This window comes from Carassius gibelio, chromosome A13 (genome assembly GCF_023724105.1).
Source record: "Carassius gibelio isolate Cgi1373 ecotype wild population from Czech Republic chromosome A13, carGib1.2-hapl.c, whole genome shotgun sequence".
NCBI lineage: Eukaryota > Metazoa > Chordata > Actinopteri > Cypriniformes > Cyprinidae > Carassius > Carassius gibelio.
Window position 1 is genome coordinate 6,017,161 of NC_068383.1, and position 25,233 is coordinate 6,042,393.

A 25,233-nucleotide genomic window follows, 5' to 3' on the forward strand; every position below is an offset into this window, starting at 1 on the left:
CCTGAAGCCCTTCTGAAGCGCAGTGTGACGGCACGCATCAGTCACAACCCAATCAACGTTCCCCTGGGGAGGATGTGTGCTCAGGAGTTCAAAGCAGACAGAAGTATGTAGTAACACAGTCAGCGGTGTATCGCTCAGGGCTTCTGCAGACGAAGATCAGCATTTCCTTTGGATAGAATGTAAATTGAATTAAAGCCTCCAGATAGTTCTGGAGCTCTAACAACCTCTGGCGACAGATGAAGGTATGTGTTTAAGAAATGAAAAGTCCTGAAAAGACAAACCCTTCAAGGCACAGAAAGATCACAAACATCAGCCGTGATCACACAGTAGCTCTGGTTTGAGAAACTCCAGGTCTGACGTTCTTAACACTGTTATGTCTCAGACTCGAAAGGTATTTTTCAGATCAGCTTATACATTAAACAGATTTTAAGGCTTAAAAAAGAAAAGCAGGTACTGTAACTTAAAGAGCTGTTCCTATATGCACTGATTTTTTATTTTTTATTTTAAAGAAAACTTTTGAAAACTTTTAAGCATTTTAAAACATGTACTCTTTTTCTAAATATTACAAATTAGAATAGTAGACCTAGTCCTAAAAATAATGATTTTCTGTAATAATGTGGTTAATAAAGAGCAAGCCTTTTTAAATGTTACAAAAATGCTTTAAAAATAATAAAAAATAATGTATATAAAATAAAAATTATATGTATAATATTATACAATATATATATATATATATATATATATATATATATATATATATATATATACATATATATATATATACATACATACACACACACAAACACACACACACACACACACACACACACAATTTATAAAATGTATATTATTATATATAATAATATGTAACATTTAAATGATAATATTATATTATTATTATAACTTATAACTGTTTTCTATTTTAATATATTTTAAATGAATTTATTCATGTGACCACAAAGCTAAAGAACAGAATTTGTTTGTCACTTTTGATCAGTTTAATGCATTCTGGTATACATTTCTTTAAAAAATAAAATATTAATTGATAATATAAATATTAAATGTACTTATAATTTATAGTACATTATATTATATATTATTAATATTAAAATTTTAAATAACTCTTTTCTATTTCATACATTTATACCAAAAGATGAACAGAATTTCTTTAAAACACATTACTTTTTTGGTAACCGTGTAAAAGTCTTCACAGTCACTTTTAATAATTTAATACATAGTATGAATTTCTTTAACAATATTTTATATAGGGCCTATATATGTATTTAAACAGAAATTTTAATAGCAGAAATAATTGTTACAATATTATTTAATTTATATTTGAAATGAGAGCTGAAAGACTGTAAATGTCAGGCAAGTGTCCCAAGCTCTCAGAAAACCCCTTTCTCTCTTTGTTTCCATTTTAAATGACAGAAATATGATTCAAAACAGGCAAAGACGGAGAAAGTAAAGGCAAAGACGGCCGAAGATTGTAGGGAAAACGTCTCCTTGAAAAGAGCAACTCTGTCTGAGAGTGTTTAAGTGTGACCCCACAAAATGAGCAGTTAATTTCCCTGCATATGCGTTACAGAGGAGTTAAGCAGTGGAATGTGTCATGAGTAACTTTATAGTCTGCCTGTATATGTTACTCACTGAATTTGCTCTGGAAAACACTGATTCAGCCCATATGGAGCTGTGGGCATTTCTGAAGACAGAAATATGCTGCATATTTCACCGTTTCTGACTGCACGAACATAATATATGGTGGGAATACTAGACTAATTAACCCAATAACTGTATTTTATGAGAACAAAATGAATAAAAACGACAGACTTGGCCATCAATTTGCAGGACTTTGAGTTTCTTCGGAATGAAAATGTAGTCTTTTCATATTTCTATAAATATTATCAAGCATGGTGAGTTGATGGTTTATGATTATTAACCGTGGGAAGGGTTCTGTCAAAACACAGATGATTAAGGGTTTGTTTTCATACTGGTCTATGAAAGATTGCTCTCTGTGATATAACTGGTAATTACTCTCTGCTTCTATCCTTCATTCTATTTTTCAGCTTAGATTTACTGAAAGAGGTTCTGTTTCTCTGATCAAAACCGTGATCGTGTTTTTAAAGTATCATGCTTAACTCCCAATAATAGAAGTTAAGCTCAGACAGAGGTGGCCTTCTGGATCACAATTCCTCTAAAGAAAACAACCAAAAAAAAAAAAAAAAACTGGTTGAAATTCAAGCTGAAAGCTGCTGACAAAACGATTGCCAACATCTGCCCCGAAGGAAGCTGCATTTCACTGTACACTCAGTTTGAATTGAGCTTCAATAAACCAACACAATGCTATTACGCTAATTCAATTGGATTGTCCATGTTTAATGGACGTTTTGATGTTTTTTTCTTGGCTTCAAATTATTTCTATTGGAAAACTCAAAACAGAACACTCTATGGTGTCTTTGAGTGAAAAATATGATGTGTTTCTAAACAGCCGAATAAAAGTACAGACAAACTCTGAATCGAATCAGAGTGAAATGGAGTGTTTGTGACCAGCGAGGATGTCCGTTAAGTGAATCACATTTGTGAAGTTTCTCATTCATGACTAATGTCTTGTTGGTTGAACAAGCTGCTAGAATTAACCTGTCAAGACCAACTAAAGGTCATATTTTAAATACATTTGCTAAACTATTCTACTTGTATCCACTGTATGATGCATTTCTGTGATTGAAAACATTGAGAAGAGCTTCAGCCAGAAGAATTCAAAAGAAAACATCCACAAGATTCAAGATAGACGTTGTTTGTTATAGCTGTACTTTGGCTTTATCGAGTATAAGTGAGCCCAACGAGATAATCCTCATATCCCATTTAAGAGTTTGAGAGGATGAACAGACTATGTTTTCATGACCCAGGCCTTTCTATGATTAGGTTAGTGTTAGCGAAACGGGATCCTCATTTGTGGAAGAGTTGAATATTTAGTCAGAAAACAGTTAGCACAGCTATGTGTGCAGACTGTTATAGAGCACTAGATTCATCTGTTCCGTCTGAGTTAATATGTTTAGAAAAGCAACAAGACTCTGCGTTGATTATTATAGTAAACCGAGAACAGAAGCATAAACCACATCTTTAAAGTAAGCCTAGGTCAGAGATCTGAGATATCTAGTAATTCAATTATACATAAAAACAGATACAGTATATGATATGATATGATATGATATTATGTGATGTGATATATGATATATGATATGATACGATACGATATGATATGATACAATTTAAAATATAACTTAAAATATAACTGAGGAATATAATTTACCGGTACTAAAATATAAATACACCATAAAACGGAATTGTATTTATTGTATTTATTTTAATATAATTTTTTTTTAATATAAATAATGCATCATAAAACCTTAAACTTTTAAAAATTTAACAAAATCAAATTGAATGAGTTCCGTCTCTCAGTAAATCGCTGTCATAGATCATGGCTTACATGGAGTGAAGTCCATTTGTCCCGAAGGGCTGTAACAGGTATTGGTGAACAGTTTTATTTCGTAAAGTCCCGGCTAGCTTGATTTTCTTTCGTGAGCGATGAAGGTTAATGATGTAGATGGTTATGGACCCTTTGACATAATCATGACTGTAGGAGAGAAAGAGAGAGAGAGAGAGAGAGAGAGAGAACATAAAAAGCATTACAATATACAGTAGCTGATTTCTGAATATATGACACTTTAAATGCTGCTGAATATTCTGCTTTGTCATCACAGGAATACACTACACTGAAAAAAAAATAGTCAAATAAAAAACAGTTATTTTACATAGGGATAATATTTTACAATATTACTGTTTATTTTGAATGCAGCCTGGTGAATATAACATATTATGTCAGATAATGTAATAGGCTACACTTGAATAGCAAAACAAATCAATACATTTGAAAGAATATGGGCAGATTCTGCAGCTAAAATGTATCTAACTCTCCTAAATCACCATCTGAAATTCCACATGCATTGTTCATGCACATACTACAATACTGACAGAAACATTGAGTCTGTTCCCAGAATTCCATTTACAAGAGACAATGTGTTATATTTTACAAAGGCTCAAACCCTTGTGTGATTTAATTTCAGTAAACAATAACCAAATTATAAAGTACTGTATATAAGCAAAGGAGGCCCCAGGACTACGTCATGCAAAAGAGCTGATTGTTTTCATATAACAACTGTAAAAGCATTAGCTCCCCTCCCAAATTCACTGGGGTAGCAAAAGCTTTATATGTGTTGGATGATCTTGCTTATGTTACAGTGACTCCAGCATACTGGTCCTTGTTTTCAGGGTAATACCGCTGAAAAGTAAGCTTAAGGGAATATTAACTGAAGATAAGTATCTGCCAACATGATTAGGCAAACATGATAAAATTCAATAAGGATTCTAACGTAAAGGCAAGGAAAACATAGCTGCAGTGCATGAATACCACATGTTGTAAAGGCCAAACTGCACCGGTCAGAGCTTGGCTTTTGTCAGGCAATCCTGTTAGTAATCTCACCGGTCACAAGCAACCCGGGCCATGTGCATCTTTACACCTTGGAGCACAGTGCATAGAGTTCAAGGGAAAAAAATCAGGAATGAGACAAACCCGAGACTGTGTAATGAAAACATCTCTCATGTCATGTGATACATGTGTGGTGTTCTCAGTTTTAATAGACTTTGGTAACTTGGGTAGATATTTTCCAGAAGGGTGCATTAGATCAGACGAACAGATCTAAAAATGATAAACATTGTCCAAGACTTTGAAACAATGTGCCTCTCCAGCATTCGCATGGGGAACGTAAACACGGAATCCTTTGTTTGATGGCAGCGAGTGGTCCTGGGGAAATGTGGAACGGAGAAACCACTCAAAGCACCGAAAAGGAGGCCTGTTTTGTATAAGGGTGTTGTGATGGATTAGTGAAGATACTGAAAGCATATCCAAGACTTGTCTGACTGTCCATTTTAACCACTAATAGAACGAAAACTTGAAAGAAGCTGGAGGAACAAGACCCCAATGTCTGCAAACTGCTAAAAAAACTACAACAAAAATGTTTTTTTGGAACATAGTTCACCCTTCCACTGACATACAGGAAATTTGAAGCACAATTTAAATATTATCGTTGTTGACATTTAAGAGGGTCATTTCAATAAAAAAAGATTTTCATTTAAATAAAGTCGCCTGTCAATTATCAATAAACAGTCAACGTCACCTTGCCACTGGAAAGGCAAAGCAAAAGCAATGCATTTATTGAACAGGTTTTAGTTGTAGACCAGCTGTTTTGGGATTCATGCCATTTACAGACATTACTTGTTCGGTTTGATGGATAAGACACAAAGTGATGAGATTTTGAACGCAGCCCAAAACTCTGTCATCTGTACACCAACCCGGAGTTTTGTAACCAGCTAACATCATTCTACTTTCAAATATCTCATAGTTGCTGAAACTCTCTCAACTAAAGAATAAGATATTAAAAGAAGAACATTCAAGTGCATTTTAAAGAAGCTAGTAATACATATTCAATGTCAGAGCTAACATGCAATTCAAAGAATCAAGCAATTACAAGCCAATACCTAAAATGCAGTGTTTTTTCGAGGAATGACCTACATAGTCACTGGCAAGCAAAAAGAACCGAGAACAGAAGCATAAACCACATCTTTAAAGTAAGCCTAGGTCAGAGATCTGAGATATCTAGTAATTCAATTGTACATAAAAACAGATACAGTATATGATATGATATGATATGATATGTGATATATGATATATGATATATGATATATGTTATATGATATATGATATATGATATATGATATATGATATATGATATTATACGATCAATACAATTTAAAATATAACTTAAAATATAACTGAGGAATATAATTTACCGGTACTAAAATATAAATACACTATAAAAGGGAATAGTATTTATTGTATTTATTTTAATATAATAATATAAATAATGCAACAAAAAACCTTAAACCTTAAAAAATTTAACAAAATCAAATTGAATGAGTTCCGTCTCTCAGTAAATCGCTGTCATAGATCATGGCTTACATGGAGTGAAGTCCATTTGTCCCGAAGGGAAAAAAGAAAATATCTTAAAGAAAATAAAAAATCTTTAAATATCTCTCACTTAAGTAGCTTTTGGTAGACTGATTCATGTTAGTGATTCAATTCATTTTAGTGATTCAGTGATTAATTCTAGTGATTTAAACAATAATTTTTTTTTTTTTTTTTTGTGATCCAGAATTTCACTCAAGCTTCTTTTGCTTTCTTTAATTTTAAGATCCTCAGTTATTGCCATAAATAATGCTCTCATTATAAATAAAAATGATAATATATGTTTTAAATACATTGCCGTTCAAAAGTTTAGGGTCAGAAAAGAAGTATCAGTTTTCAAAAAAAAAAAAAAGAAAAAAAAGGTAATGCAAATGTTTTCAAGAATGCTATAAAATTTAATATTGCTATATAGAAATTACATAAAAAAAAGTTAATTTAAATTGCAATTACATTCTTCAACACTGCTGTTTTACAACCCCCCACCCCAAATATATGCTGCCTTGAGGACCACAAATTTGAATGCTGCATTCAAAAAGATATAAAACCATATAAAGCTTTCATGTTTTTATTGACTGTACTTCACATTACAAGTAGTTTTCCCAGCACTGTTTTCTGTACTTTTTTCAGCAAAAGCGTCGGTCCTGCAGGAATCCTGAAGCCAGAGACCTGTGGTAGCAATGCCACAGAGATGTAACTGAGCTGAGACACGGGGATCTGTTGTCCGTAATCCTACACTACTATTGAAAAGCTGGCAGGTCCCGCTCACATCATTCCGGGGTAATAGATAATCATCAAAGGGAACGATGGCACTTTTATTTGGCCTGGGTACAGACCTTTCTATTGTCCTGCAGTTCTACTCTCCTCACCTGCCTGAACCTCTGGTGTCTTTCAGCGCCTCTCACACTGCAGAAAGAGACTCCACACACTTGACAATTGATACTTGTTAAATTTTATGGGCTCTACTCTGAAAGAGAGGCTGTCTGGACTCTGTACTTTATGGGTTCGAGAATGAGCAAGAAAGCCTTAAAATCCTCCACTACGGCTATGTACTCAGATGACGGGTGTCTGTGTGGCGATAACGCTACAGGTCATTTTTTTATTTTTTATTTCATTATAATAATGCACTTGGTGTATATGCTGAAGTTCTGTTTCAAAATCTAACAAGCAGCCTGCCTACACAGCATTTTAAGGCATCACAAGTGCATTCCTAACATCAAGTCAACATAAACATTTCACTGACTTCTAAGAAATTGCCAATTTTCACATTCACATAAGACATAACCATGTTTATTTCTATTTGAAGTGAAGCCGTATTAAATGTAAATGTCAATAAGATTATGTTTTTTACAAAAAAATATTATGCAGCACAACAACGAACAATAATAATAAATGTTTTTTTTAAGCACCAAATCAGCAAATCAGAATGATTTCTGAAGGATCATGTGACACTGAAGACTGGAGAAATTGCTGCTGAATATTCCACTTTGCCATCACAGGAATACATTATCTTTTAAAATATCTTTAAAATATCTTTAAAATGTTAATAATATTTAATATGTAACAATATTGCTGTTTTTGTATTTAGATCAAATAAATGGAGCCTACAGTAGGTGATCATTAAATACTTTTTTCAGATATTTTAATATTCATACAAATAAATTACATTTTTAAAATGTTTTTACTTATTCATTTTTTTATCATGTTTTCATTTGTAAAATATTTTCAACCCTAAACTTTTGAAAAAAAAGTGTTTACATATTATTTTCTATAAAACAACTGCAATTAATGTTATATAAATCTAATTGTAGGATTTTTTTTCTTTTTATATTAATATATCAAAGCAGCCTACAAGGTTTTGTAACATAATTTATATATTTGTATGAACTGATTCAAAATCAGAAAGACTAATGAACGTACTTGTGAAAGCTGGTGCAGTGTGCATAGATGCGGAGTTTGTCCCGGATCACCCGTCCAGGACGTGGTTTCCTCTGGAGACCTGCCACGTGCACCGCAAGCACCCTGGGGCCCACCAGACGTTTAAAGAGCAGAGATAACCAGTAATCCTACAATACCAACACACAAAACACAAGTTACAAAATAAAAAGCATCACTGGAGCTTACTGGAGCTCTGCCATGTCAACACACACGTTAGGTCAAGCTATTCTGCCATGGAGTCATGTTAGTGTGGTGCACCTCTGCACAAGAAGCATGATTCATGCAAGATGATTCTGGTTTAAGTACACTGGACAGATGTGGCATTCCTCCGCCAGCAGAAATCCAATGAATTCCAGCATCCTTCCATCTTTCAATGCAGTTTTAATTTTGGAATTGGGAAGGAGAACGATGTAGAAAACTACATTTGAAAAGTGTGTAGGTGTAATGTAAGTTTCTTATATCTGCCTTCACTTTAGTAAGAACAACTTCACTTTTTTTGAGTTATAAAATATGCATATGTGCTTCAGTCTTTTATTGAAAGTGACATTTTCCTCGATGCTCTGAATGGAGAGATAGAAGCATAATCTTTCTTTGGAAGCTTTTGTAGTAAAAACTGAGAAACAACATATAATTGAGAGATACACACTATATATTTAGCTTTCTGCCATCAGGGAGAACAAAGCAAATTTGCAGTCATGCTCTTACAGAAAAACTAAACTGAAAAAGATTCATATGTTAAAGCTAAATGTACCTTTGAAAAATGTGGTTCCTAGAACAACTGCTTTAAATTTTGAATGAATTCTCTCACCCAGTACTTATTGATATTATAATAGAAACTAAAGTGCAATCTTTGTGATCTGTGCATGCAAAATATTATCCTGCAACATTTTATGGTCCAAAAGTCATCGTTTAGCATTCAATGATCCAGTAATCACATTCATTGCACAAACCAGCGTTTAAACTGGACATTAACTGTACATTAAATGGCTTAGTACAACCAGAGAACTGTTTACTTCATCACAACATGTATTTTATTGCATGGAAAAGAGCAATGGCTACCTGAATTTCACATGCATGACTGTAATAGATCTCTCCTAACACCTCTCATCAGTTCCCAAATTCAATACCTAATTGAACTGGTTCAAAGCAGCATGTGTGCATCAGGAAGTTCCCATGCAATCCTGCATATGGCAGCATTTAAAGGTTTCTTTTCCAGGGAAACTTTAACTTAATTTGCTCCGGCAGTGTACATTGTGCAGCATCTGCTATAGGCAGTGGGAAACAGAGATTTGGGAATGGGTGGGTCTCTTTCAACTGCAATTAAAAAAAAAAGAAAAAAAAGAGAGAAAAGAACAGATAAACATTGTCTTTAAAAAGTTCTAAATAGAAAACTCAAGAATTGCAATGTGATACGATGCAGTGAAACTTTGGTATTGTCTATAAAATAATAAAATGTTCTGTTTAATAGCTATTTAATTCCAAAAAATAATAATAATATTAATAATAAAAAAACATGTACACTAGGTAGATGTACACTAGATCAGTTAATGAGATGTACAGATGTACACTAGGTAGCTACATTCAACATGAAAATGACAATAAAGCTCACGAGTGCTAATCTCAGCAACCTTCAGGTCACTTATTGAATGTCTACTGGCAGATAATACAAGTATTTCACTTAGAAAGCATTTCTCAGCCCACCCAGTATTAAGTGCAGATGCTTTAATGACTGAATAAAACAGAAACCACTTGAATAATGAATAAATTCAAGTCAAACCACTAAAGACCTGAGAGATTAAAGGATATAACCAACTACTTGTCTATAATACCAACAAGAAATATGCAAATGCCATGTCCTGTATTACCAGACAGACACATATGAACTTAACGTGAGAGTGTGCAACAAAAAACAATCAATTTTGACCACATAATAAACAACAGGGAGCAATAAGAACCTACAATTTTAATAATATTTAAAGGTGAAGTATGTCATTTACGCAACACTAACCACAGACACTAAACGGAATTGCAAGAATGACTAAGAATATATGGGTAGATTTTCTTGAAAAACTTGCCAGTTTAAAACTTTCTCCCAGGAAGCGGGATTTTAACATGGCCCTGAATCAAGCCCATCAACATGCCTCTATGATATTGTGGTGTTGATATATTGCTGGGCATGTTGCTGTTGGGCACAGTGGGTGTTCTAAGTGGTTGCTGGCCCGATTCAAAACCCACTTCCAAGTATCTCTGTTATTCTGATCTGAAATATGTGTAGGGCACTAGCACAACTTTAATAATCTGAATGATTTAAGAATAATTCATACTGATATCAGTGATTAATAGTAATATTATTGAGCAGATTACTGAAGACAGGTGCACTACTGCCTTCAGCCAGCAGACGAAAAACAATAAATAAAGAAATACAATCAACCAGATTATTGATTATATAATCAGTTATCAGTTGTTTTTGCTTTCACCCAGAATGAAATAATAAAAAACTGAATAAGAGAATAATATATTGCTATTAACATTAATAAAAATAATATTGTACAGATTATTAAATAGAGGCGTAGTGTCTTTCACCATCAGATAAAAACTATGCATAAACATCTAAATAATAAATTATAATTGTAATATCAATATTAATTCATATTACAGTGCAGATTATTAAAGTCTACTATTACATAAAATACATAAAACACATAAAACACAATAGATACAATACAATAAAATACAATAAAAATATGTAATATTGTTATTAATATTATTATGCATTTTACTAAAGAGAGGTGTAATGTTGTAAATAAATAAATATGCAGATTATTGAAAATATTCAATATGAGCAAGAAAGAAATAGACTTGCCTCTGAACTTGGAAACTATTTTAACAACAAAAGAATTACATACATCACCTTAATATTCTAAAGGGGTGGATGTATAATTGTAATGGAATTAATGATGTCATTAGAATACATTAATAAACATTGTTAGAAATCTCCTGGTTTTGATTAGCATCCAATCAAGGGTGAAAACACTAGAAACAGCAAGAGATAAGGGATAAAAAAGGAAGCAAAGCAAGAAGAGGCGACGAGATCATCTGCTGAGGTGTGAAGGGAAAGAAACGGAGACATGACTCAGTAAGGGATTAAAGAGAAAAGGAGGGACCGTAAATTTTCCACGCAGGCCGACAGGTTGCGGCTGTTGCGAATTCTCACAGTGGGGCTGCTGGCAGTTCCCACAGACATCCAGCTATGTTTAAAGCATTGCGATCCCAGCAGGGGGCGATTGGTCCTTGGAATAACTAGATGTTGAACGAGAAGCAAGGGGGAGAAAAGATGACCGTTTCAAAAGTTGTGAGGAGTGCTTGACAAAAGTGCAACTCAGAGTATTTTACTGAAAGACGCTCATTCCGGCTTGTGCTAGAGGAACAGTGCTCCTGTTGAGATTCTGAGATTCTGAGAAATACAGATTAATCTCTGATGGAGCATTGCATAATCAAGAATGTCTACCACTGCTGTATTTTTACTCTTTATGTCTTCCTTTGGTTTTATTACTTGCACAGGAACATAAGTTATCCTGAGCCGGTCCACAGGTCTGGAGCTCCTCAGCATCTGGAGTCAGTGAAGATTGTGTTTAGGAAGTATAACTTAAAGTAGATTAACACTATTTATTTTTTAACTATATGAAAATACTGTAAAAGAAGGATCCTGGTGAAAAAGTTATTACTTAGATATGATTTATAGTCAGAATTTGACAAATTTCCATTAGTGTTAAATTCCATTTGATGCTCTGCTGAGATGGACTTCTTTATGCTCATATGACAAACAATATATATATATATATATATATATATATATATATATATATATATATATATATATATTAGATTTCTAATATTTATATTTTAAATGTATTAATTTTTACAAAAATTTACAAAACCTACATTTGCCATAATAACACATAAAGTTTTATAGTTAAATATATTAAAATAATTCATAAAAATTTTATATATAAAATATATATATATATATATATAATACAATTATAAAATTAAAACAGCTGGCAGAAGTGCTATATAAATAGTTTTAAATAAATAAAAATACAAAAACAAATCTTCAAAACCGATAAGAAATGTTGTACATGTATCAATAAAAATCATGATGTACCATGTGTCTGAGCTATGAAAACACCCCCAGAACATTTGGGTAAACGTTTAGTTTAGTCATGGCCTTCTATACGGGTTCTCAAATCAAATTGAAACTTAATTGTAGTCTTCTGCCCGTCCTGTCTCCAGGGGGGCTGACCTGCAGACACTGTGAAAAAGTGAGGTTTACATAATTCCGGATGAAGTTGCCAGCGGTCTGAAGGGTGGGGATACCTGTGGAGTGTCCTCGGCTCAGGTTGCAGTGCTGTCAGCATCTGGCTGTTCCACACAGTGGGGCACACATGTAGAGGGGGTGGGAGACAGGTGACATTGCCTCAGGCTTGAATTTCAGTGCAGTTCACCTCACCTCCCTAGTATTCAACACCACCAAACACCTTTCATCTTGGCTAATAGGTCCCACGGGAAAAGCCATAAGGTGCTTGAGCCACATGCTAAAGACCAACTCTGTCTAAGACCAATTCCAAACACTTCACATTGGAAAAAACTATGCCCGGGTCATTTTACATATGCGTCTTAGGTGGTTTTACAATACAGTAACGAGCATACCACACAGATCACCGTTTATGGTGTTAATTTGCGTAACTTTAATGTGTGTGGTACATGACTTGAATCTGTCTGCAGTTAATGTGTTAAACAGCTTTGACTGCTTTTGATTTGGGTTCTGTTTACGTGCTTAGACTTACAGGTAAAGGGTTGAAGTGCTGGTCGACGAGGTGGTTGTATCCATAATCAAAAAAAGAATGTCGGAGGACAACATCAATCCCATGAGCTGCAGCGATCCCAAGAGTGTTGAGCCACCTGAAGCCAGCAAAAACATAGAGAACATTAGGAATGCAACAGAATTGAACAATTTGTCAGGTTTTTGCACTATACATACTATGTATGAAGATCCATCACTTACAGAAAACCAGCAGCAAATGTGTCAGATAAATTGTTGGTTCCCCCTGCCCAAGCTGGACCAACTCCACCCAGCCACACACGCTTCTCTGGAGCACGAGTTTGAACAATCTGAAAGAAAACAAAGAAAAAGCTTTATCAGATGAAACAAACCATCAATAACGAAGTGATGGACAGTTGTGCATGTTCTTGCATATTCAAGACTTTTGACTAGTCTGGTCCACTTAAACAAGATGAGTCCATCTGACTGATTATGCAGTGACCAACCTGTTTGCGTGGTGGATGTGTAATCCAAAATAGAGTACTGTTTTTTTCGAAAGAAATTAATACTTTTATTCATTCAGGAATCCTTAAATTGATCAAAAGTGACAGCAAATACATATTATGCTACAAAAGATTTATATTTCAAATAAATGTAGTTCTTTTTGAACTTTCAATTGATTGAAAAACTGTATCACAGTTTCCACAAAAATATTAAGCAGCTTTCAACAGCTAATCATTGTAAATGTTTCTTGAGAAGCAGATCAGCATAGAAAGATTTCAGGAGTATCATGTGACACTGAACACTGGAGTAATGGCTGCGTTGCCATTACAGGAATTAATTAGATTTCAAAATATCTGAAAACATACAGGTAAACAGTTATTTTAAATTGTAATGACATTTCACAATATGACTGCTTTTATATTATTTAAACGTAGGCCAGAATAGCCCAAATTCCCAAAACAATAATAAATAAATAATTACGTTTATTAATATATATATATATATATATATATATATATATATATATATACTATTAAAAATTAAAAACAAAAGTTGGTTTTCTTTTAAAAGCCAGGTTCCAAAAACATATTTTTTCCCATGCAGCCGACTGATACAAATCTACATCCTGACTCCTGGTTTTGTGCTCAATATAAATCAGACTGTCCATGAATAATCAGTGTGCATGATTCGAGATGAGATGAAATGCTGAATGCTGAATGCTGTCCAGCTGCAAGGTCAGAGTCTGGTTATAATAGAACACATGCTGGGTATTAGGCATATTCCATAATAATCAAAAAAAAAAAAAAACTCATACTCTCTACTTCTGATTCAGACACACTATGAACCTCAGGACTTGCTGTAGAAAATGACAGCCACAGAATCAATGCTAAAGTATAAATCCAAATAGATCTGTCAACTGTCACAGACAGCGGGAAGGGTACATGTGTCGCCAAACCATTGAAGAACACCTGCAGATTCACAACAGAAAACAGTGAATTCAGTCTTTTATGACTGATTTGAAGTTTAGAAGTGGAAGAAGCACTTGTTCATCTGACATCACATGTAACAGGCTCTGATCACTGTATCATTGGGTTTGGGAGTGAACAAAACTTTGCCATCTTTTGTTTGATATTTGTGAGGAATCATTCACTTTCAGATGAACAGATGTGTGAGTTTGAGATACATAAAACAGGAGAGCTGTGTATTTATAGATTGGGCCTCCTGAGGGAAGTCTTAAATGTTGTGAAACCTGGTACTGCTTGTTAGACCAAAAGGGGACTGTTCCCAGAGCAGCTGAGACTTCATGAGGCTGAGGGGGAAGCTTGTAAATTGTGAACCCAATCAAAAGCTTTCCTCGTTTACTGTGCCCTGACCCACGCTCCCTTAACAGTAGGCCACCTATCAGACCGGAGACAGCTTGTTTGGATGAAGCAGCTGAGGACAAACCTGGGGCCCTTGAGATAAACTCAGTTAATGAGCACTGAAGGGACTTACACACTCTCACAACAACAACCTTAAGACATATTAGCACATCTCGGACCTACACATTCAAAAACACAAAGATATCTAGGCTGGGTGTCTTTAAAACCACTTTACCTTTAACACCTTGGTAATCTGCTCAGACAGGGTGTCTAGAAGTCTTGTCTTCAAGAAGTCTTCCACTTTGGTCACCCGCCTGTCAATGTAGTAACTGCACACATGAGATAACATCATGGTAAGAACTGTGAATTATTATTTATTCAATTGAATTAAAAATATATGTATATTAATCTAGACAACATTTCTTTCTGGTCCTCAAATCTGATGTGCTGAGAGCATTTTCCAGGGGTGCGATTTTCGATAACAGAACTCCAACCATTTAACCGTCTGTATCACTCCGCTTGCAGCATTTCTCACAGCGAGGCTGTATTTATTTGGTCAAAAATTGTAAAAATAGACATTTGACAATAATATTATAAAGTAGTTGTTTTTTTTAAACTGTAATATGATTTAATGAAATATAAAAATACCTTGATGGATAAAAGCATTAATTTAACATATATATAACATAACACACACACACACACACACATACACACACACACACACACACACGTATATATATATATATATATATATATATATATATATATATATATATACGGTTAATGAGCACTGAAGGGACTTACAACCTCTCACAACAACAACCTTAACACTGAGTAATACATTTGCACACTGTAATATTTTCTATGCACTTTACTGTCTATTGCAATGGTGTAAATTATGTTCATATGTTCATAGTTCTGCCTATAGTGTACATGCATGTTTACATAATCCATCTGTATAGTATATTCATAGTACACCTATCTGTATATCATGCTGATAATATTTAAAATCTGTAAATTATGTTCATAATATTTATGTGTGTAGTTATTATACATATTGTAGACATTTTATATTCTGTACTTACTGCAGTAGATATTGGACTTCTGGTTAGATGCTAACTGCATTTTGTTGCCTTGTACCTCACATGTGCAGTGTTGAATCTAATCTAATCTAATCTAATCTAATCTAATCTAATCTAATCTAATCTAATCTAATCTAATCTAATCTAATCTAATATTATGAAAAAAATATTTGTAATAATATAATATGTAAATAAGACAATATATAAATAATGAAATAATTATATATATTTTAGTGCATTAAATATTAATGTGTGAACTATTACAGATTATATGCATGAATTGATTTTCTTTTCTCAAACTAAACTCATTCGAAAACTAATTAGTACAATATAAAAATATTGTCCCTCAAATAAAAAAATAAATCATTAAAGTTACTGGAATAACATCAAATAAAACAAATGGCAAAATGACTACGCTATCAATCTTAATGTTACCAGTAAAATATGAAATATCACAATTTAACTTTTCCCACTTCATTGAGCAAAGTTCGAAATATAAATTAAAGGCATTAAAAGGCCAGTCTGCAGGTTTATACACAAAATAACTAACAGATTGAGCCCATGAATTATATTAAGATGTAAAAGCAGACAGCGGTGACAAGAGACAGAGAGAGAGAGAGAGAGAGAGAGAGAGAGAGAGAGAATGAAGTTTGGAATGAAGAAGCTGTTGGCTGGCCATCTGGAGGAGGGTGTGAAAAGAGGGCCTCAATGAACTGCGCCATTTTCAAGCAATATGTCTGAAGATCTTGACATATCTGAAGGAAAAGTGGTTCTCTGTGGACATTGACCCTCCAAATTTATAGTCTCTATGGGATTAAAGCTGCACAACTCTTGAGAAAACAAATCTTCATTATCTTTGGATCTCAAACAGCAATGAGCAACTCTCAACCTCCCTAGCATTATATTTAGCTAATGTGTCTTCATGGTGTTTTATATTCTGCCTGTAAGGTACATTCTCAACAACTGACTTCTGAATTTAGCATTCAAAACAGAAGAAATGTCTGGAGAAGGAGCATCTGTTCAGGAAAGACAAAGAATCCTAATGTAAGAGACAAAGAATAAATTAGACAAAGGTTTTGTTACTCAGAGGCTTTTCTTTCGTAGCACAGGACACTTAATTGAATTCTTATGTTATATTAACATTGTTTCAGACGTTTCCTCCAAAATAAATCCTCTTTATTAACAATTCTGTAATAGTATGAAGAAGTATAAAATATTTTCAACACAGAAAATAATAAAAAAGTGTTAATCAAATCAGTATATTAGAAGGATTTCTGGAGGATCGTGTGACTCTGAAGACTAAAGCAATGACTGCTGAAAATTCAGCTTTGCATCACAGGAATAATATACATTTTAAGATTAAAAATATATATCAAATCTAAAAACATTTTTATAACATATGTTAAATATTAAATGGTGTATAAAGACACAATTCATTAATTACACAACTTTGAACTTTGATTTTAAATAACTTGTGAGGGCTCTCATTCCTGGAATCCTCTTTTACTCTAAAATGATAATTGCGCATCAGAACGTGTGAGCGCATATGGCTTGAGTTTGACCGAGTAGGTGGTGCTTTTATAAAATCCTCATCTCTGACACCTCTAGATTAATGAGTCTGTTTAGGCCACCCTCTCTCTGCAGACACAGGGGGGCATTCTAATTGAGGGAGAAATGCAAACTTGTTTATGCCCTTATAACTTTTAATGACCGCAGCTATTGCATGCACTTGATTAAACACTTCTCATTACTGAATAATTCAAAGCCACTCAGCATGGAACTAATTAAAGTCATCGAAAGCACATCCAGCCGCCATTGTGCTGGGAGATAAAAGAAAGCCGCTAATGAGCTCGTTTCTGATTATTACTGTTCGCCATATTGCGATGCAGTGTTGACCAAGTCAAGCGCTTTCTGAGTGAGAGGTTATAAAGCAACAGCCCATCTGAAGGAAAACTCAACAAGAACGAGATGTAAAAAAACAGCCTTGTATATTTCGCTGAAGCTTTCTGAACACAGCATCTGTGTTTTTTTCATGATATCACACAGGAAGAACTCTAGCTGACCTGGAACTTGCCTTGTCTCTCTGCAGCCTGTCCATCTGCTCGGGTCAGACTGTGCACTGCGGTTATAAAGCACACAACAGTACAGTATCTCATGTCCAGACAGGCTTTTTTTAGGGCTCAACAATACAGTGTATTATTACATTTACAAATACATTTACTTAATGTTAAAATGGCCCCCACTCTTGCTAATTGAAGTGTTAAATAGTAAAATAAAAATAAAACAGAAACAACTGAATTCCAAGCCGTTTCATGTCTCAACATGAAACATTAGCATATTGCCCACCCATTTGTTGGTATTTTCCGCTGGTCTGAATGAAAATGCAAATCCATTCTTTGCTACTGGGTGCCGCTTGCTTAAATAACTGTTTCCCCGGTAACGCTGTACACAAAGCAGCACTGTGCTCACAAACGCTGCTTTATCAGGCATTATAGGCATAATGACATGAAAATTAGACCAATCACTGCAGATTAGCGTTACGCAAAGTAGGGCTTTAGAAAAATGAATTATTGTGCCATTCGTTTGGGAGTCCTTGAGCAAGTAAGGTCAAAATGTATGCATATTATAAGACAATGAAAGTGTTTTTTGACATTGCATACACGTCAACCTGTTGTTGTTGTAATATGACCTTTCATTACCCATGAGAGGGGCACTTGAAAAACATTTTTTTTTAATTATTACTTGTTGTAACTAAATTATTAATTATACTTAATGAAAAATGTCCTTACAAAAAGTTAAAAAAAATATTTTAAATATTTAATTTGCAGAATAGTTAAAAAAAGTGACTATAAAGCTATACATTCATAAAACACACCTGAGCCCAGATTTAGCTAAATATCATTTTGAAGCCAATCTAGAATTTGTTTTTGTTGACTATTCCAAATCATTCACAATTCAGGCAAAGCCTTTATCTCTCTCAGCCAACTAGATAACTTCTTCATGGAAAACATATTAAATGAACATCTTTCAGTTTCAACATCAGTACTTCACAGAAAAATGGGTATAAGCAGCAGTTTCATCAACTGGCCCCAAAACTCTCTCACACTCTGACACCGAGCCATAAGAGCCAGCAAAAAAATAAGATTTTCAGACAAATGCCATTTAATAATAATAATAAAATGATAATAATAATGCAACAACCAGAGCTGAATCTGCCATAATCATTGAAAAAACATTAGGGAGTTCCACAGACGAACACACATAGTTCACGTTTAACCCAGATAACAACTTCCTTTCCTTAAACTAATAATCTGATATCTGGCATTACCTCATTTTCTGGTCTAATGTGTCAAACTGGAATTTAGAGCTAGACTAAGAGCTAGAAGTGCAGTTTGTCCATTTAAAACACACATCTATATTTTAAGTATCTGGAAATCTTTTACATAATTTGATTATTGTTCGTTTAACTCTTAGCTGGCTTTTATTTTGAAGGTCTTGCTTAATGTTCCCAAATTAGATTTTTTTTTTTTTTATGCATGTGAATGAATGAACATGGCATCACCCAAGAAAGGCTACCATAGTACATTTTTATGCAAATACAGTGCTTAAATCCGACACTGCATCATTTGAAACCTGTTCGGTCCAAACCTGCCAAGTGCATAAAAAAATGGTGACTGATTATTAGTTATCATCATTTATCCTCCATAATGTGGTTGCCAGAAGACCTCTGTGCTGACAATGAACACCTGCCAAGCTAACCGTAACATTGCAATTTTGTTTCTACACACGTCATTTTCCAATCACTGGGAATGTGCTGGTTTTATAGTCAGGGAAATAATGTTAGAAAAAGCCACATCTGACTAATGAAGGCAGCATAACTTCTCTTGATCAAATGAGGACACACTTGGATACAATCAGGGTTGGGCTAGGGAACAAAGACATGACAGCAATATAAAACATGACGTTCAAAATAAAAGTCAACGGCAAACTAAAAGAAAGACAAGAGATGTCCATTCCTTTAAATGCCACAAACACTTCTAATCAAATCCATTTCAGTCTCTGATGGACAGAAACAACAGCTCAAATCACTCTCTAAGAAAACACACAATCCTCGCCTTCATTAGAAGTTAATAGGATAGAATGGTTTGAAATGAGGGGTTATTTAGAGATTAATACCTTTAGCCTTAGGAGAACAGCTGCTCTAATCCCTGAAAAGAGTCTTTACCGTTTTGTCACAGGTGAAGCGTAACTGATCTCACTTAGTAAACCTACCATATTACTCAAATATTGTGCGCAAATGTGAAATATTTATATTTATGTATATATACATTTATATATGTATATATTATATACACTATCAATATGTTTCAGGGGAAGTTTTTTTGTATTAATTAATAATTTTATTCAGCATAGGTGCATTAAATTAATAAAATGTGGCATTGAAGATATTCATATTGTTACAAAAAGATTTATATTTTAGATAAACAACGTTCTATTGAACTTTAATTCATCCAAGAATCCAGATAGAAAATCAATCACGGCTTCCACAGAAACATTAAGCCGCATAACTGATAGTCTGATAACAATAAGAACACAAATGTGCATATTAAAAATTATTTTCTAAAGGATTATGTGAGTAATGGCTGCTTAAAAAGTCATTTAAAATGTTATCAAAATAGAAAGAAGTTATTCTACATCGTAATACTATTTCACAATACTACTGTTTTACTGTATTTTAAATTAATTCATTTAAAAAAAATCCAAATATTTAGATTTACTGTATTTTTCATTTATTTTGCAGCCATTTGTATTTTATGCAGCTTTGGTGAGCACAAGAAGCTTCTTTCAAAAATAATAAAATAATAATAAAAACAATCTTACTGAACCTTAATTTTTTAATGGTAGTTATTACGCACACACACACACACACACACACACATGTAGAGAGCGAGAGAGAGCGAGAGAGAGAGAGAGAGAGAGAGAGAGAGAGAGAGAGAGAGAGAGAGAATTTTAATGTTTATATATACAAATGCAGTGGTAAACAGAAACATGGTATGAATAGTTATAAAATATAAATGTTTAGCTTGAAAGTATGCAAGGAATGTTAATTGTTTTGTTACTTAGAAATATTACTGAACATAGGAAACTGTTGATGTCTTTTACAACACTTCACAGTTATGGTACTTAACCAGATTAGGAAAAATGGCTCATATTAGAGGCCTGCATGTGTTTGCTGGGAGTGTAAATTTACCTTCCAGCACATTGTCCCACCTCACAAGTGTTAGAAATTAAGACGGAGGTGGGGAACAACAGACTCTATGGTTGATAAACAACAGAGCAGAACAACAGACTGTTTGTACTGCCAATCAACAAAACAAAATATCACAAAACTATTTCGCATAACAAATTATGGAATTAACCATATCAAAAAATGGACCTAAACCTAAGAAACCTGTGTTTGCCACTGAATACAAAAATAAATCTCACAATTCTAACTTTTTTTCTTACAGTTCTGATTTTGACTTTTTTTTCACAGAACTGTGTCATATAAAGTCGCAATTGTATGTTTTAAAATAAGAACTGCGAGATATAAACTCACAATTCTGAGAAATAAAGACAGAATTGCAAAAAAATATACATAATCTCGCAATTCTCACTTTATAACACACAACATCGCAATTGTACGATTTTTTTTTTTTTTTTTTTCAGAATTGGACTTTATAACTCACAATAGTGAGTTTATATCTCGGAATTCTAAGAAAAGGAGTCCGAATTTTGAGAAAACTCCAAGTTATGAACTAAACACACTGCAATACTAAAATAAATTATTGTTAACTGAAATGTATTATTTTAACCATTAATGACCAATTATGAAAAACATTTTTGCTAATAATGTTCTAAATTAAAAAACAGCATAGTAATTTTCTTTTTTAAAAGTGACTAGGCCTATTTATTTTCCTCTCCAAACCAAACACGGATATATAGCTGGTTGCATTTTTAATATTTGTACTTTTGCATTGTTTTCCCCCTGATGTATCAGAACAGCCCTGCGACTTATTAATGGGTCTTGACCCACCGTTTGAGAACAACTGACACTTTTGTATTGACAATCTGTTTTGTTTCATACCAAAGCAATGTTGTATTATGTCTTTAGAAAGATGTTCTCAAAGTTTCCATAAACGATGGGGAATAATAAAAGGTTATAATTTAAAAAAGGTAAAATACCTACTGTTGCCACGTTACTGCATCAACCACAGAACCACCGTTTTTCATAAACCTGTGAAAGAGAGAGAAAAAAATGAGTGTCACTATTTATCAGTATAGTTATTATAGCAGCATTGGAAAAACAACTATTTTATTCTGCTTCACCATCATTAATGACACTTAAACAGAGGAACTGAACACACACGGCTGCATGGCTAACAGGAGGTGTCTGTTTATTTCGACGCTGACACTGATCTATCATGCTATGAGTAAATTTGTGCAGAGAGGAGTTTACCAGGGAGCTGAGTAATCTTAATCAAACGAGCGAACAAAACTCCTTATAGGGAGCAAAGTTTCTAAACAGTTATTCATGTGATGGCAGTTTCACACTGAAAAACAACGAGTACTCTTTTCTCTCCAAAACTCCATGTCGTCTTATAATTCCCCTCTCGTCTCCCTGTCTGTCCCTCTGTCTGTCTGCTAAGTTAAAATTGCATTTATCATTTCCATCTGAACGAGAATGGTAGCAGCAAGGGGTGGCGTCTCGTTCTAAGGAAGACCTTCAACAGAGCAGTTGTGGTTGTAATACCAAGTTTCATTTCAGCCCGCCAAAGCTATGACTAAAAGCCCCCGCATGAAAACACAAGGCAGCTTGTGGCAGAAAGTAAAGGGATGCACCTAAACTGCTCAATACAAATCACACAGAGCAAGATGGACAGATCAGCATGCTTGTCGGCCAAGGATTTCCTTACAATTTACAATTTACTTGAAAAGCAACATTGCATAATATATTGAGGCTTCAAGTGATTGATCATATTAACAAAATAGTAAATCACAATAAGAGTCATTTTATTTCATGATCATAATATAGTTATGAAAGGTTGTTACAATGTCAAAATTCTTAAATGACATTGAAATTTCATAATTATGCATTCTATACAATACTACCTAATACAAATAAAAAGGGCTCATGCTTACTGTAGACAAGTTAAACAGTCATCAAGCAAATTTTGCCTTTAAAAAAAAAAAGCCTGAATCTTAAAAAAAAAAAAAAATGAATAACCTTCCAGAGAAATCAGACATTTTTCATATTTTAAAGTTATAAAATAATAAATGGTGCATTTGATATACATGCACACTCATCTGTCTATATATAATTGTAACAATGTAAAATAATATTATAATATTACTAATATATTCAAATACATTTAAACAGATGACAAATGATACACTACTAATACTACTACTGCTACGACTGCTAAAAACAACAAAACAAAACAAAACTATACAAGATAAATGCCAAAAACTAACTTTTATCTTTAAGATTTACATAAGAGGGAAAATTATCTTGGTTCAAAGGCATTTACAGTATATGTTTAAATAATGACTACAAAAATAACTTTCTGCAGTTAATGAATAAATTATTGTTATATTATTATTATTATTATTGTTTTTTTTTTTGAGGGGGGGGGGGGCTGTGTTTGCGCTCCCATTATTCTTTTTGATTCAGTGTGTGTGTGTGTGTGTGTGTGTAGGTGTAGACAGGGCCTGCTGTAAGCCGCTGGCTGCAAGAACGAGGAAGCTCTGGTCAGGCACTGACAGATTTATGTCTGGCTCTGTCACACTGGAATTACAACCAATTAGTATCCACTCACAAAAGCCATTATTCTACAAAACCAGTTTTCGAAGAACAGCACAAAAGCACAAACAGTGTTAAACGAACGCTCACAAATGAATTCCAGAGGTATTTATCTCAGACGTCATTACAAGACCAGAATTAGAAAAATGTGGTCTTAAAACCAAGCACAACAACACTGGCACTGCTTTAATAAGCTCCTGTCATAAAAATATATGTGTTTAGAAGCATAAGGCTTGCGGTGTTGCTCAAACCTTCTTCAAAAACCACACACTGAATGATTGAGACAAGATTGGTCTTTTGAAAGGAAATGTAAAGGGACTTTGGTCATAGGTTTTGGATCAATCGTTTGTTGTTAATTAGAAACGTGATGTTTCATGATGTTTGTTTCTGTTAGCAGTTTTTGAACGGCCTTATTCTTCCGCATTTTAATTCACAAACAAATGACACTTATGAATCATTCAGAAAAACTCTCTCACTGTGATTGCCACAATTGTCTTGCTGGAAACAAAAACTGTTACTACGTTGCACTTAATGCTCAAAATTAAAAGCTGCATTACTGAAGCCTCAGTGCCCAGGCAGGTGGAACATTGCTCCGTCTCGCCATTAATAGAGTGACACTTTATTTATCTCACAATGAGTTTTAATGGTGCTACAGGCCTCTGGACTAACAATCCACACGGAGCAACATAAACACAACTCAGCTATGTGCTCCTCCAGATAGGCATACAGTACTACGCTTTCTTAAAATATGTGCTTCAGAGATCTCTTTTATGAGACATTAAAACGAGTCCAGTGTCAAATAAGCCTATCTGCAAACACCATGCCATAACCTGTCATGACACCTTTCCACATTGAAAGTGCAAAACGCCACATGAGATGACAACCACAGCCATTCAAAAACATGTTTGAGACCTCCATTAGTTGTAGTCACATCAGACCACTGCTCACATAAAGTTAAACTGCTTACATTACCTTACTTTTTTTTTTTATGAAATGTATTCCTGTGATGCAAAGCTGAATTTTCAGCATCATTACTCCTGTCTTCAATGTCACTTGATTTTTCAGAAATCATTGTAATATACTGATTTTCTGCTCAAAAAACTTTTATCATTATCAATGATAATGAGGTTTTTTTTTTTGTTTTTTTATTTTTTTGAACAGGAAGTTCAAAAGTACAGAAATATTTGTAACAAAATAAATGTCTTTACTGTCACTTTTGAGTAATTTAATGCATAATTGTATGAAAAACATGAAAAAATATTACATAAAAAAACTAGTCTAGTCCTAAACATTTAAACAGTAGTTTTTATTCTTATCCATATTTCCAGAAGAGAAAGTGTGTAAATCTGTAAATGATACATGCTAAAGGTTTCAAAGCTATCAAAAATTTACAATTTTCATATTCACAAATATATCAAATGTGTTAAACATAGTTGACAGTACAAAATGTCTGACAGCATTATCAAAATATCCAGGAAATGTATTAAACCAACACACAAGTGACACCTGTGGAGTTTTCTGCACAGTTCTGCAGGAACAGCTTCGGTTCATAACTGATCACTCTCCACATACTGTCAAACACAGAAATAAGTGTATACAGG

The 25,233-nt window shown here is 33.8% G+C and overlaps 1 protein-coding gene across 1 annotated transcript in view; it reads right to left on the minus strand.

The window, feature by feature from the left end:
• Positions 1-25,233, minus strand: part of LOC128025966 (inactive heparanase-2-like) — a 59,660-nt gene that overhangs the window by 3,796 nt on the left and 30,631 nt on the right. The window contains exons 6-11 of the mRNA XM_052612608.1: positions 22,019-22,066; positions 14,940-15,033; positions 13,083-13,189; positions 12,865-12,979; positions 8,000-8,145; positions 3,488-3,634 (exon numbers count right to left, since the gene is read on the minus strand). Coding sequence (XP_052468568.1) covers positions 3,488-3,634; positions 8,000-8,145; positions 12,865-12,979; positions 13,083-13,189; positions 14,940-15,033; positions 22,019-22,066 — 657 coding nt within the window. The remainder of the gene's footprint in view (positions 1-3,487; positions 3,635-7,999; positions 8,146-12,864; positions 12,980-13,082; positions 13,190-14,939; positions 15,034-22,018; positions 22,067-25,233) is intronic.